This window comes from Agrilus planipennis, unplaced genomic scaffold (genome assembly GCF_000699045.2).
Source record: "Agrilus planipennis isolate EAB-ADULT unplaced genomic scaffold, Apla_2.0 scaffold14, whole genome shotgun sequence".
In the NCBI taxonomy this organism is placed as follows: domain Eukaryota; kingdom Metazoa; phylum Arthropoda; class Insecta; order Coleoptera; family Buprestidae; genus Agrilus; species Agrilus planipennis.
This window is the reverse complement of record NW_020442313.1, coordinates 629,528-646,310: the sequence shown is the minus strand read 5'-3', so window position 1 is coordinate 646,310 and position 16,783 is coordinate 629,528. Positions and strand designations below refer to the sequence as shown.

The following is a 16,783-nucleotide window of genomic DNA, read 5'->3' as shown; positions in this document are numbered from 1 at the left end:
TCTATTTTTTCATAGAAATGGCCTGCATAATTATTTATTATTCGTAACTCTACCAGCAAAAGCAAAATGGCTGACCGCATGTTACAAAAGACGTCAGTCTATTTCGCAAACTGACAAATACCCAATCCAAATGATTTTTCCTTAGTTTTAGTTAGTTAATTATTTATTTATTGTTGTGTTGTGTGTTATTAAAGTGATAAAAAATGTCGGGCGAACGAGAGATTCCGGCAGAAGACAGTATTAAAGTGGTGTGCAGGTTTAGGCCTTTGAATGATTCAGAAGAAAAAGCAGGCTCAAAATTTATTGTCAAATTTCCGTCAGGACCTGAGGAAAACTGTATATCAATTGCGGTAAGTCTAGTAAAAAATCAAACAAAAGGTTGTAGACTTATAAATATACTTATTAGAAATTGTTTTAATAAAAACTTCTTTACGTCAATTCTGACAATTTTGTTTCACATGAGCGGTTCCTTTATAAGACGTACACATTTTCTAACGAAACTGCTATTTTGTGTTGTAATTAACATTTTTAAAAAACGAATTTTATCATAAATATAAACTGTTACTTTTGTTAGATATACTTTTTCATTTGACACTTCAAGGGAGGTAGTAACAACAGAGAACGCTAAATTCAAAAATCGATTTTATTCAAGTCTTTTTTATTACAGGTACACAGTAGAAGTAATTTACTAAATTTGTTGTTAATATAAGAAAATGATATACACAAACAATGATCATACACGTACCTACTTATGTATTTTTCCCTGTGTAGGTATTTAATTTTTTTTGTGTGGGTTGTGCTTCTTTTTTATTAAATAAGTGGGTACCATAATCAGTGAGCGCAGTATGGCTATATATATTTATTTATATATTTTAAAAAAAAACGATATGTTTTTTATCTATACAAAATGGCATGATTCGATAAGAATTAATCTTTCCATTAAATGTTTATTTTAAAGTCGTCATTTGATTAATTATATACGTTTGCAGAATGTATCGACTAAATTATTTCTAATTTGGAAAAAGGAAATTCCATTATTTTCTATTTTTATCGTTGCTTTATGCGACTGTTGCACGAAATCGATAAGCTGAACTCTGAAGCTGAACGTAGGTACAGAGTGGACCACATTTTTTTTCCTCTAAGAATTGCCTTAAATAATAAATGGTTAATGTACCTGCAGAATATGAACGATCAAAACAAAAGCTGCAATATGTATTCACTTGAAAACAAAAATTTTTGCTATGTATTGGGATCCGTCAAATGGGCATGCACCATCTGATGGCAAAATTTATAATTCGAATGAGGGAAAAATTTACATAGGAACTGTGCACGCAAATTGTAAAATTGTTTATTAAAATAATAAAACACATTAAAAAAGTAAAAATTTTTTTGATGATGGAGTCGACGAAGTTTTCTTCTAAAGTTAAATCAAATAAAAAGTTAATATGTTCGGTGAAAAGCTGCAATAGCACTTCAGACATAGATCTTCACTCTTCACCTACATTAACTACTTTCCAATAAAAACTAACCGTTTTATATATGTTATCCTCCCATTTGACGGATTCTAATTTAAGAAAAAGAAATCGTTAGGTGTTTGTTTATTTTTTTAAACCCTAATTATTGTTGTAAATATTACTTATCTTTATCGAAATCTTAATAATTTGGATTGTTTATTTTTATTTGAACATGAACAAAAAAATTAACAGAGTCGATTTAAGCAATTTATGAAAGATCCAATTAATTTATGAATAACATCCTATGTTCAGTTCAGCCTGTAAGTAAGAATTATGCACCTCACCTTTCGAAAAACGCGCGTTATAATAGATTTTTAATCGCGCTTTTTGTTACGTAACTATTTCGAACGATGACTTGCGTCTTTTATATTTCAATTTCAATCGAACGCCAATTTCGCTATACTTTATGATATGTTGAACTTATTGGTCGAGATACAATGATAGCGGATTGTAGTTTGCCGCAAGATTTCTTATACTAGAAAGAGCGAGGTTAAACAGGTTTTTGTCCAAGTTTAATCTACTTTAGTCTAAATTTGGTTAATGCTTCCGTCGACTATTATCTTAAGTATTAGTAATCTAAAGGTATTTGCTTTTAATCGTCTCAAAATCTTCATGGTCTTTGGTGTATCGGAAGACCAGATTGTGCTTTTTTCTGTGATGGACGTTTGTATATGATGCTTTTTTATTGTTATTTTTTGAAATACACAGGATGTTCTTGTTTTGAATATTTTTGTTTCCATTTGTAAAATTTCACAGGAGTTAAAACAGTTTTGAGTTTGTTTTGTACATATTTTACATTTATTCGCGTTATTACTCTATGGAATAGTCATTTTCTTTTAGGAAATTTGCGTTCAATTTACCTAATAAAGGTATTATTTAAACAGCCAAAAATTGTATATACAGGGTGGTTTATTATATTCAAATGATTTAAGGTAACTGCATCTATAAGGTCACTGCAATCATTACCCGGTTGTCACTTCAAAAAGTGGTTGCTTACGCACCTCTGCTCTAATTCTCCCTCCTCCTCCTATTCATCTTCCTCCACTTCCTCATTTCCTTTCCCTCTCCGCCTCTTCCCCCTCTGCCCCTCCCTCCTCTTAACTCTCCCATTTCTTCTTTTCACATCCTCTCCATCTTCCTCATTCTCTTTTTCCTCATCTTCCTCCACCTCTTCCTTTTCATCTTCCTCCACCTCTTCCTTCTCGTCTTCCTTTTCTTCTTCTTCCACCTCTTCCTTTTCATCTTCCTTTTAATCTTCCTCCTCATCTTTCTCCTCTTCTTCCTCCTCATCTTTCTCCTCTACCCTCTCTTCCTCCTCCTCCTCATCTTTCTCCTCTACCCTCCCTTCCTCCTCCTCCTCTTCAGCTTCCTTCTCTTTATTTTCCACCTCTTTCTCATTTTCATCCTCTTCCTCTTTTACTTCTCTTCCTCCTTTTTCTCCTCTTCCCCTTTTTCCTCTTCTTCCTCCCCTTTCTTCTCCTCTTTCTCCTTTTCCCCTTTCCCCTCCTGATCCTCCTCCTGAGCCAATATTCCCATTTCCCTAAAACTAGAGCATTTCACGTCTTTCTGTTTGCGAATCTTAATCTAATGTAAGCCTTACTCTGTCCCTCTTTACTCCTGTTTCTGCGTATACACCACATTTTCTCTTGTATATAAAAAGCTATTTTTGCCGAAGGCAATCTCCTAGAAGGGATGCAGTATACTTTCTTCCCAAGCCCGTTTTCTATTTTTTACCATATCCTGCCCCAAAAGTACTATTTTTCCTGATTTCAAGGAGAAAGAACTGTAACATAATATCCTAGGTATGAAATGAATGAATTTAAAATTTATTAACAAATTATTTTAACATTCTCTGCGTGACAATTACCACCCAAGTCGAAGGTTCAAAGGATTTTGAGGTTAAGGACAATTTTCAGAGAAACGGGAGAGACATTCATTATCAGACAGACGCCTTAAAAATATATATATTCCGCAAGTTCCCATAAGTTCCCATGTTCGGTGAACTTTTTGCCTTCCCTATATGATGGCTGAATCATCCTATTTTGTTGTCTAAAGTCTATATTTTCCTAATATTCTATTTTTCATTTACCTACCAGCAGGTAATGTTTTTAATAGTGTAATTCAATAGGTAATACAATTTTCTGCTTATTTCTTAGTTTAACAGTAATTATTATTTCCAGAATTCTTCCTTGTATTTCTTGTGATACTTTGTAATAAAATACTTTTGCAACGTTAAAGTCTATTAAAGAATTGAACTAAATGTCCAAATACCATAATGAGTTTTTCGTATTTTTTCTTTTTCCGAACATGTTAATGTTCCGTTGGTTTTCACGGTCGCTGGTTTCGGACTTATTAAGCATCTCATCAAACTGCTGAAGTACGTTACAGTGGGTTTTTTTAGTCGTTAACCGTTTCTCTGTGCCTGGTTCGTTATTTAAATCGACACAAAAGTCGTTTAAAGACAAATGTGAAGGAATTGTGTGAAAAAATTGTGGTAGAAAATATCAGGTTCGTAAGTAAACCAACCATAAGAATAATGGAAAATATTTTTTGTACTAAAAATATACAAACAAAACAAGTTATTGCATCGGCCGGTATGTAATAGAGTGTGCCAGGCAAGCGACCTACCACTGAACGGACTAGCCGCATATCAAAATGAGAATACGTATCAAAATAAAAGTTGATACATCAGGTACCAAGGGACTAGGAACAGTTATTATGGAAACGTTAACAATTCATTATCATCATAAGGTCGTCAGTCCTAAGACTGGTTGGACACGCACTTGCACTGTTTGCTATCCTGAGCTAATCTTCGCATTTCCCTAAAACTAGAACAACCCACATCCATAACTACAGTCAAAATCGGTTATAACGACACCGAAGGGATTACTCATATTTGGTCGTAAAAACCGATAGTCATAATAGCCGGTGACGTTGTTATTAAGTACTTAATACCTGTTATTGAATGTGTGATTAATATATTCATATGTAAAATAAAACTACATTTTATTTATTTTACATAAAACGTATTATAAAAAGACATTACGTACATATAATTATCATTTTTCTATATTAATAAAATCTGGAATTTTAGTCTATTTGGAACACTTCTGTCGTGCGTACAGACTTTGTAGTTCACGTTTAATTTTAATTAATGTATCATCATAATTTCCCTGCATATGAAACTGTTCATTAGAATAAAAAACAATTTTTCGTAATACACTGATAGCATTGAAACCATCATTCAAAGTAGGCACTGTAAATTGTTCTTCATAGTCTCTTCCTGTTTGTCATTTTCATCTTGAACTTCTTGTACAATATCATCTTCCGTAGCTGGTGCAATAAACTCCTTTGCTTCTATAGCAGATATTCTGAGAATTACACTAGACCCTAAATTCGACACGTTTTTGTTTACTTTTGCGATCTTAATGGTCATTTACTGTACCAGACGTGGATATTGTTACCTATTCAAATGTTTACAATACAACTGGTCGTTCTAACAGATATAATTCTCCGAAAATATCAGTTAAATGTAGTCGCTGAAAGAGATATGTCGTAATAAGCAATGTCGTAAAAACCAGTGTTTTTTATAAGACGGTCTAATAGAATTATGCCGGGACCTATGATTTTGGTCAATATAACAGGTATGTTGTTCTAAACGATGTCGTAGTAAACGGTTTTGACTGTATTTGCGAACAGTAATCTAATTTAGGTCTACCTCTATCCCTCCTAACTCCCGTTTCTACTTCTAATATGTCTCTGACTGGACCTTCATGCCTGAGAAGGTGTCCTACCAACCTATCTCGCCTATTTCTTATTAATTTCTATAGAGTCCTCTGTTCTCCTATTCTTTCTAATATCTCTTCATTTCTAACCGTCTCTATCCACGGTATCCTCATCATTCGCCTGTAACACCACATTTCGAACGCTTCTATCCTTTGGTTTTCCGCAGCGTCCACCGTACATGTTTCGCACCCGTAAAGTGCCGCCCTCCAAACATACACCTTTAACAATTATCTGAGATATTTTTTATACAATGCAGATATCAGAGGAAATAACGAACAATACCGTTTTATTGACCTACTCTGCGGTGCACTCTCACAAATAACTTTCTGATGTGTGCGTTTTGCATTGTATTGTTGCCGCTGTATAAGGACGCTACATTTTATACCATATAAGAATTGCGCCAAATAGGTCATTTACCTGTAACCAAATCAATAATTTGCTGAACGAGTTCAAATGGTACAAAAGGTACTTGAAATGTACGTGGTAATTTAGCAGGCCTGACATTAATTTTATTATGCTAGTAAAAAGTTCGTTCAAAGTGCCTATATTAGGGTAGCACAACAAAGTTATATTTCTTATTTCCAAAGCGCAAAGCAGAATTTGTCGCTAAATCTAAAAATTTGTCGCCCCAGTCGATTACTTTTTAAATGAAAATGTTAGCATGATATCAAGGAGGCGCTACACATACTCTATTTTGATGTAGAAGTGGCATCTAGAAATATTGTAAGGGCTATAATTTGCTGCCAATCTGTCTCTGACATGTTACTTTTTCAATTTTGTTGATGGTTTATCCTTGAGCTGTCTAGCGAAAAGTGATTGGATACCATAAACTGACTCGTCACATAGCGTATCTCGAAATGGAAATGGTGTAGAGGTAGATGGTCTATATTCCAACTGTAGAGCGAAAAGGGACTGGAGGACAGTCAAGCTGATATACCCATAGTGTATACGGAAATGGAAATAGGGTAGATAAACACTGTTATTGCTGAATGATGATACTTTTATCCATATTGTCGCAAGTCTTTTCTCCAACTGCTCAGCGAAAAGCAACTAGAGAATCGCCTACGAGATACTACAAATAACGTATCTCCGAACAGAAATACCGTAGAAAAATATAACAGCTATAATTTGTCGCTGAATGATGGCACTTTTATCCATTTTGTCGTTAGCCTATTCTCCAAGCGTCCATCGAAAAAGGCTTAAAGAACCACTAAGCTGACACTACATATATAGGGCTGCCATCACCAAAATTGTCAACGCCGGATAACCACTGCAAAAATCCCGGACATTTGGACTAAATATGGTTTTTTCCCCGACACCTCTGAAAAAATATTTTTTGCAACCAAAATAAAAACATTATTATTAGGTGATACTATTACTATTTTGCCCTGCTTTCTTGAATGCGGGTTATTATGAATGAATTTTTAACTAAGATTTATTTCAATTTGGATTTTCCCTGAACACAAAAGTGGACCCCTGCCGGACGGCCCCCGAACGCCCACCAAACTAGGACAAGTCCGGGGAATCCCGGACGGATGGCAGCCCTAGGTTAAGGTAATAAAAATTGGCAGGAAACGATAATTTTTCGTGTACATGCATTGGCGAAAATAGATCGAATGCGAATACGATTGGCATTCGACTGGTTTTTTCGTTTTTCTAACATTTTTAAGAGGGTTGTAATCCATAATTAGCAGTTACGTATACACATTTGTATGACAAGGNTCTCAATCTTCCCAATTTTCGCTAAAATATCTTTCTTTTCCAACAAGAATTTGTAAAAGTCGGAACAACTCAGGTCCTTGAAATTATACTTGATTTTGATCAGAGAAGAAACCGTGTGTATGTTTAGGGAGTTTCTTTCGTCTATTGCTGCGTGACTAGCGAAAACACTCTCTCTACGTTCGCATTGTCAACGAATTCGTCGCTTATCTATAAAAAAAGTTGGATTTCCCCTGACAACAAAAGTGTCCTGGTTACACTTTTTAAAAACCTCTGCCGGACGGCCCCCAGGCGCCCTTCAAACTAGGACAAATCTGGGGAATCCCGGGCGGGTGGCAGCCCTATACATATAGCGTATCTCGAAATGGAAATGGTGTAGGGAAATACCGTGAGGGAAATGTACTGTTCGTTTCAAGAAGTTAGAAATATGCTCCTTCATTTTATTAGGATGCGCCGTAGCATAATTCCAAATTCAATCATATTTATCTGCGGAGCTCATTTCTCCACCGATCATCGAACGAGAGCTAGACAAAAGTGTACAGTACCATTTGCAAAATTATTTAAGCCGTCTCGTTAAAATTTAAGAATAAAAAAAATAATTACAAGTACAAGTAACTTAACGTTCTATACACCTGTAAAACTTTTGCATTGTTTTCTATTGTTAATTTATATACATGTTTGTTTTTAAAAATTGCTAAACATTTTCGTCTAGTACTGTACAGTTCTAGCCGATCTCCTAAGACCGCCAATCGAGAGCTCTGCTCGTTCAAGCTTGTTCCATCTACTTCTGTCTTGCTCACGCCTACTGTGTATTCTTTCTATCTTCGCGCAGATTTCTTCAAGGTCACAATCCTAACAAATTGAAATAGACTGTACGCAATTTATCGTCAGTTTGTTTCTAAGAGGTGGTACTTTTCACCTTGTTGTGTCCTTTTCGCCCAATCTATAATGATGTTTTATTTAAACAATTTTTATTCATATATGAGCAAAACCAATAATTTATTACATATAGTTAGTAAGATTGCCATTTCTTTTTTCTTGTTTTAAATTATTGCACTTATGTACGTGTTTGTTCTACTTTCATTGAAGCAATTAGAAATAGAAAAAATTTACAAAACGCTGATTGTTACTACGTGATCGTGATCATGATCATGTGAAGAATTATGTGAAAGGTGTTTGCTAAAATACTTTCTTTCTCTTGTAAGTGACCATGGTGGCCACGTGTAAGGTCTGAGGTAAAATCTTGTTCAAATATTTCACTACAGAAGTAAGTTATGACCAACAGAATCCTCTTGGCAATGGAAAAGAGGTTAAGAGGATGACTTAGCAGTGCTGTGTTAATATTTGAAAGCAAAAGGTTTATAATATGTTAAGTGTGATAGCAAACTTAAATACATATAAATATACAGAGTGACCTAACAAAAAGTATCTTTTAATAGCTTGTTACTTGGATAAGGAAAAAAATTGATAATTTCACGGTACAAGGAAGTATGAAAATTTTCCTTCATCTGCGCCATGTTTTTTTAGGCTCCTCCCATTTGTATGCTTTCAATATTTGACAAAAGTTACGTAAGAAAGTAAATGTCTTATGACCCTGATCAGCCCAATTCCATTCCATAAAATTCAAAATATTTTACCAATGGATTTTAGAAAATCCTGTATCAGTATCACGATCGTGAAAATTGACCTCTTTGGAAAATAAAAATGTGGGTGTATCGACGTTTTTAAAAATTAGAAACATCCTCAACGAGGAGACTAATCGATACCTACAGCCGTTAAAATTTTAATTGGTACTTACAGTCATTAAAATTTTAACAAAAATTTCATGTAGCAGCCATTACAGTAGGATATTTTCTATTTCTTTCTTAATAAGCTCACGGAAATACTAAGGGGTTTGAGGTCAAGTACCTTGCATGGAGACTGTTAATGTCTTAATTTTATTATAATTAACAGAACTATACAAATTCTATGCAATATGTGTTCGTAAATTATCAGCCGATGTTAAAAACGACATTTTTGCCAACAAAAGTAAATACTTTCTTTTTTATGAGAATGTACCGTTTCTTTAAATAGTGAACAAACATAAAACATTTGATATGCACATAAGATGTTGAGGCATCTGCCTTAAAATTAAACTGATCATCGCTTTTTTGTCACTTTTTTTTAAACAATTGTGAGTCAGCAAATATAAATACAGATCGATTTGTCTATATGATGACAGTTTAATGAACTTGGTAAATTATTCAAAGTAAACAATGTGGGTTGTACTCATGTTTATAAACGGAAAACGAAATCTGTGTACTGTAATACCTTATAGGCACATGTGATGTTGTACTTGAATTAAGGAATGTCTTGTTTATGGAAACCGACGAATCAGCAACCTGTTTAACAGATTATTGCAAAAATTCTTCGAATTGGAAACCTCTAAGCTAAGTTTGTAAATAGTTTATATTTGAAGTCACACTTTGCAAAGAAGAAAAGGTTATTATAGTAGACTCTCGACTGTCCGAAAACGGATTATCCGGAATGTGGATTTTCCGAAGGCGTGAGAAATGAAATATCGCCGCTTTATCCGAAACACATTTATTACCAACTCTCGATTATTCGAAAAGACATTTGTGAAATAGTATGCAGGGTGTAACAGAAATAAGTGCCGAGCTTTATAATAATAAATTTTAGTAATTAAGTTGCGAAAATAAGTACGCAATTGTTTCCCATACACCACCGCCCATTTCATTCCATTTTGTCGATATTTCATCCTCGAATTGTCCAGCGAAAAGTGACAGGATGCAGCAAATTGACACTTCACATAGAATATCTCGAAATGGAAATGGTGTAGAGAAATGTTGAAAGGGCAATAATATACCTAATTTGTCGCTGAAGGATGGCACTTTTATCCACATTTTCGCTGGTCGTATGTTCCAACTGTACAACGAAAAGGGACTGGAGATCTGCCATACTGTTATACCCACCCATAGGTAGGAATTGGAAATAGCGTAGATAAATACTATGATTACTGAATGATGGTAGTTATCCACATTGTCGCTAGTCTTTTCTCCAACTGCCCAGCGAAAAGCGACTAGAGAATCGTATAGAAGATACTACAAATATCGTATCTCCTAACAGAAATACCGTTGAAAAATTTAAGGGCTATAATTTGTCGCTGAATAATGGTATTTTTATCCATATTGTCACTATGTNTTTGTCGCTGAAGGATGGCACTTTTATCCACATTTTCGCTGGTCGTATGTTCCAACTGTACAACGAAAAGGGACTGGAGATCTGCCATACTGTTATACCCACCCATAGGTAGGAATTGGAAATAGCGTAGATAAATACTATGATTACTGAATGATGGTAGTTATCCACATTGTCGCTAGTCTTTTCTCCAACTGCCCAGCGAAAAGCGACTAGAGAATCGTATAGAAGATACTACAAATATCGTATCTCCTAACAGAAATACCGTTGAAAAATTTAAGGGCTATAATTTGTCGCTGAATAATGGTATTTTTATCCATATTGTCACTATTTTTTTCTCCAATTGACCAGCGAAAAGCGGCTAAAGAATCGTCTAGAAGATACTACAAATAACGTATCTTCAAACGTACAAAAATATAAGGGCTATAATTTGTCGCTGAATGATGATACTTTTATCCATTTTGTCTTTAAACTATTCTCCAAGGGTCCATTGAAAAGGGCTAAATGGCCACTAGGCTGACACTACATATAGCGTATCTCGAAACGGAAATGGTGTAGAGAAAAATTATGAGGGAAATATACGTAATTTGTGGTCAATTTGTCGCTAAGAGGTGGTACTTTTATCCACTTTGTCGCTGATCTATATTTAAACTGTACAGCGAAAAGAGATAAATATAAAAAACTGTTTTGTAAATGTTTACATAACGTCCTCAAACAGGCAACATGCAGACTTGTGTAAATAGATAGCGTTTGTCTTCTTGCATCACCTTTATGATGTTTGTTTAAGAAACTTTTTCTTTACTTTTTTTTTATTATTCTTTTAGTTATAAATTCCTTGGTATAAAACTCCACCATTATCTCAATTGTTTTTTTTTGTCGTGGATGTACAATATTTTTTGCCACGATTGAATAGTTATTATTTTAAGAAATAGAAACAGGGAGACTGGTAAATTAATAAATAAATAAAATAGGAGACTCAATTAGACCCCAATTACCACTAACACATTTTTACTGAGCGGACACGTGTTTCGTCCTCTTCAAAAGTGGGCTTTATCAACGCGAGACTGGCTGTAAAAAAACTACACAGTTCTTATTTTATTTATTAAGCCTATACAATACTCATTTGTTATGTTATTTGACCATTTTTTGCCGTGAGAGCCACTAATTGTGTTGTCTAAATTGGTTACCTTGTGCTTGTGCTTTCTATAAAACCTGTAAATAGTTTTCCTCATCTTTTGTTTTTGGTAAATTCCTTATTCATTTTTGGTGTCGTGCCAACACATAATTTTCTTTTTAAAGTCATCGACTTCAAGTAAAGCCCACTTTTCGTATTTATAACGATTTTTGGGTGCTTTCGTTACTTTTTAGGGTTCCGTACATTCTAATAAAAAACGGAACCCTTGTAAGATCACTCGTCTGTGTCTGTCTGTCTGTCTGTCACAGTCAATTTGCTCCGAGTCTACCGGACCGATTAAGTTTAAATTTAGTACACGTATGAATTTTTGTGACCCAAACACGGACGCATTACGTAAATAAATAATTTTTGAACATGAGGGTTATTTTTGGGGTGCCAACGGGAAATTAAAAAATAGTTTTTCAGATTGTACCGTGAGACGTACCAAATGAAAGGACTTGTTGTAACGGTCGCAAATATATTTTTTTATAATTTTAAAATAAATAGTTTTCTAATTATTTAAGAAAATGGATTACCTCAGAAACTACTGAACCTAAAATTTTGAAAAAAATACGGAAAATAGTTCTTTACGTATTGGGATCCGTCAAATGGGAGGAGCCTAAAAACATGGCGCCGATTAGGGAAAATTTATCGTAGTTCCTATAGTGTATCGTGCAATTTCCAAATTTTTAAATTACGATAAAATGATAAGTATTGACACAATTGATTGGGCTGACACAAAGCCTCGGAAAGGAAATTTCGTTGAAGGTGAGCGTGTTTTTAATGCCAATCACATTATAAAATTCGGAAATAAATCCGGAAGCTAGCCTTCAAATTCCGTCAAGTTTACTGCCTACTTTTTACAAACATCGGATTTAAAAAGTGATTCACGTTATATAATTGGTGAGGTGATTCTGGGTGATTTAAGCAATATCATATCAATGACTTGCACGTGCAAAGCCGATTTAAGAGAACGTTGCAAACACATTATTGCAACTTTGTTGTATTGAAGCAGGTAGGTTCTTAACCTCAAAATACTTATATCGTATCATTAGAATTGTATTAAATCAATTACACAGGAATAAATAATTTCTCACTTTATAATTTTAGTATGATTCTAGTTTTAAATATTAAGGTTATGGCTGATGGTAAATACTTCCTGTTAAAGTAAAAAAAGTAGTTAATGTAGGTGAAGAGTGAAGATCTATGTCTGAAGTGCTATTGCAACTTTTCACTGAACATATTAACTTTTTATTTGATTTAACTTTAGAAGAAAACTTCGTCGACTCCATCATCAAAAAAATTTTTACTTTTTTAACGTGTTTTATTATTTTAATAAACAATTTTACAATTTGCGTGCACAGTTCCTATGTAAATTTTTCCCTCATTCGAGTTATAAATTTTGCCACCAGATGATGTATGCCCATTTGTCGGATCCCAATAGATTACAGGAAAATAACGTGATAAATCTTTCAACAAAACAATATTGTGCCTGCAAATTTACATTTGCAGTTTGAATATATGGGACAACTTGTTTTTTTTTCGGTTGGTTCTCAGGTTAGGGTTCCGTACGTCCGAATGAAAAACGGAACCGTTATAGGATCAGTCGTTTATCTATCTGTCCGTTTTTTTAACTTTTTAATTTTATTTTATCTTCAAGCCAAATGCACATTGCATTTGTGCGACTTGATATATCTGTATGTAGTTTGGTAGGTACGATTGGATTACCTTCTGATATTATTTACTTTTACGAAGGTGTAATACTTTAACCCATGAAAATATTGAATATTATTGATTGTGAGGTATTATTTTCGACCTCGACACACATGGTGTCTTATAAAAAAAATAATTTTTATTTTTACAAATACGCTTAAATAACCTCTGTGATGAATTAGTACAAACTATACAGCGAACGCCGCCTGTATGAAATTGCTACATTTTGTGGCATTCCAAAATGTTCGACAAGGTCCTTAAAGATATCGGCTTGTCGAATTGAACCCACGGCGTAGCTATCTCTACGTGGTAGACATGTAGCCAAACAACAAAAAGTTCATGTTCATGACGGTAGATCTCGTCAGCACGCGGCAAACAGTTCCATCAACATAAAATCAACACTAGCTGCTGCCTTTAAGTTTTTGTTATGAGAAAATGATAAATTAATGTCAGCCATTGATTCTGAGACTGTTTATATGGATATTTAATTTGTGCAAAACACAAGTGAGAAAAATTGCTGTAATAAGGCAGTAAACAAATAAATATTACATACACATGACGCTGATGACTAATCAGTTCGAAAGATTTTGTTGTTTAGGGGTTACTGTGACAGTGGGTGCCCCAGATACTCTTGATATATGATTTTGTTTTGCTCAATAAGAATTTATTACCTAGTCGATATTTTGGCCAAAACAGGACAAAGTATGTAACAAATGGGCCTCTCAACTTAATAATAATGATTAATTACTAAACTCCCCCTCTCCTGTAATGAGCTGTAAAGTTTTGGTTTAAAAACCTCGTCATTCCCCTAAAATATCACATAAAACCTGAGTGACCACCTAAAACTGTAAAGGAAAATATTGGACATGCATTCGTTCTTATCATTATTGCTTACGATTGGGTTAAGCAATGTTTGCATGGAAATATATACACACACGCACGTAGATACCTACGTACGTACTCTTACTTGTGTATACACATTTCCTAGGTGGGGATGTTTCCGAGTGTTTCCACGACAAAATCGATACGAAAATAGCTGCCCTTGACATCCAAAATTTTCGCCTCAACGTTGTACGGTTTAGCGCCAGGATAATCCGATTTCTTTACTAGTGAATTGTGTATTCGTTATCGTTGAAGATACTCCAAATGCTTCAAGATTACCTTATGAAAATATGACTTATTTATCTTGAAAATTTTTGTAAGGAAGACTTTAAAGGTATTGTTAGATAGAAAATATCTTTATGCTAAAGGGTACTTAAGTACAATAAATTAAGGTTTGAGTTGAATTTGCAGAGTAATTCAGCAAAAACCGTTAATTAAAGGTATTAATTACGTGTTGTTGTTCTAAAAATTTGGTAATAATTTACCTACAACCATCAACTTCTGTTTATGACGGTAGTAACGATACGTTTCCTGTTTTAAATACAAGTGTACCTATATATTCCTTAAAATTTAGATGATGGAATAACCATTCATAATATTTGCATTATGGAAAACAGCAAAGGTACAGAAAAGGACATAGGGTACCTTTAATTCAGAAAAAAAATACTGTTCCCTAGGGATAGAAAAAATTAGTTTCATGTGGTGTCGATGATATTTGACACGTATTTAAGATCTAACATGAAATTTTGTTCACGCATTGTTATGGTTACAGAAAAGTACATAGGGTAAATTTTATCGAGAAAAAAAATACGGTTCCCGAGGGATAGAAAAGTTAATTTTATGTGATTGCCGATCATCTTTGAGCGTATTTAGGGCATCAACGTGAGCGAAGCCGCGGGTAAAACCTATCATAAAATTTTTTACGTACAATTAGGAAAGTTCGATTGCAATTAATCTTTAAAAGTAAACTATTTTAGTAACAGAAAAATTGATTATGTTAATATGTATTGTGAAATTATATTCACCTTCCAGTTGTTTAAAAATCCCGTGTTTGTTCAGTCTTGAGGTGTTCATGATACAACGTTAATAAAAGCGAACAAAACAATGGACAAAGCAATTTAATTAGCGTTATTAATTTAATAGTCGTAACCTGAAAAGGTTCATTTATTAATGAATGAAAACGAACGGTTGGAAAGCAATGCGAATAGGAAACAAAATCCATTGTAATTAATAACATAAGGTTAATGTGACCGAATGGGATGTTGGATTTTCATTAATTTATTCAGAGGCATTAAATACGTATTTAATATGTAGAAAGCAAATTTTCTTACTTTTTTTTGTTGATCCATTATTGATAGTTCGTTCGCTGTAAGTACCTACGAATATTATTGTAAATTTCCTTTGTTAATTGCTAAAAATAAAAATGAGAAAATTGGTTCAGTTCTAGTTATGTTTGTAGAAGTCAAATTCTAATATTAAATTCCTACGTAATCGTTTTTATGGGTTAGTACATTTCTAGTGTAGTATGTGTGATATAACAAATAATGCGCATATTCGATATAAGAATATGAACAAAAAATGTTATACATAGTTAGTTATATACTGAACTCAATTTGCCCGATTTCATGTTAAAAATAATTTAGACTCGGAATTTTCATTGATTCAAATTTTAATACATTTCTGTCAAAGGCGCGCTTTTCCTATAATAAAATATAAAAATGATTCTGATACAATCTTACATATTTGTAATTGGTTTTTGATAGTTTTGCAGCACTTATACACCACTGACTATTGTTATTTATTAACATTGTTGCATCTTGATTTCACGCAATTGTTCTATACTTTTAATGTAGATTGTGCTGTTAATTAATAATAACTGGATACGCACGTCTACATCTTCCCATCTTGGGCCTACATCTCCAGTTATCTATTTGCGAAAAGTAATCTAAACTAGGGTCTACCTTCTACCCCTCTTAACTCCTGTTTCTGCTTCTGTCACTCCCTCTGTTTTCCAATCTTTCTAATTCCTCCTCATTTCTAACGTTTTCTGCCCGCGGTATTTTTAATATCTTATTATAACAACTTTTCCTTTTCAATAATTGTTTTCCGCAGCACCCACCGTTCATGTTTCACGCCCATACAGAGTCGTACTCCGAACATACGATTTCAAATTTCCCAATTAACCGATTTCTAGCAGAAAAGTGATTTTTGGTTAAAAGCGACCTGACCCTGCTTTGTTCTTTATTTTATATCTTTTTATAGCTTTTTACATTCTCAGTAATCCGACTTCTTCAATATAAAAAATCAGCTACTTCTTCCAGTTTTTGTCGCTACTTTTTTCATCTCTTACCAATATTTTTGTTTTTAATTTGATTAATTTTCAGAACATATACTCTTCTTTATGAAGAATAGAATGATAAATTTATACCTATTACCTTAAACATTTCATTCAGTTGATTATTATATGGATATATCAAATTTTTACAAATGTTTTCGATAAAAGAATACATATTTTCGGATTGTCCCTCTTTCCAAGCAAGGACGTTGACGTACTTTCACTTTTATTTAAAAATAATCTGCTCGCTGTTATTTTGATTTCTTTATCAACTAATCCACAATGATATCGCTTTATTAAATCGATTGCGACTGATCGTCATCACGTAGGCTTTAGTTAATCTACTTTGTACTGAGAAAAACCCCGCATTTAGAATTCCCCAATCGGATTCTCATTTATAAAATCTGATTATAAATTTTTTAGTATTTATGATAGATATATATCTTACTTGTGTATACACAT

General features: G+C 33.7%; 1 protein-coding gene across 1 annotated transcript in view; it reads left to right on the top strand.

Annotated features, from left to right (window-relative positions):
• The first annotated feature begins 49 nt into the window (after window positions 1-49).
• The window catches only part of LOC108737672 (kinesin heavy chain), a 30,580-nt gene continuing 13,846 nt past the window's right edge, over window positions 50-16,783 (top strand). Inside the window, exon 1 of the mRNA XM_018470698.2 lies at window positions 50-350. Within this exon, the coding sequence (XP_018326200.1) occupies window positions 204-350 (147 nt within the window). The 5' untranslated portion in view covers window positions 50-203. The remainder of the gene's footprint in view (window positions 351-16,783) is intronic.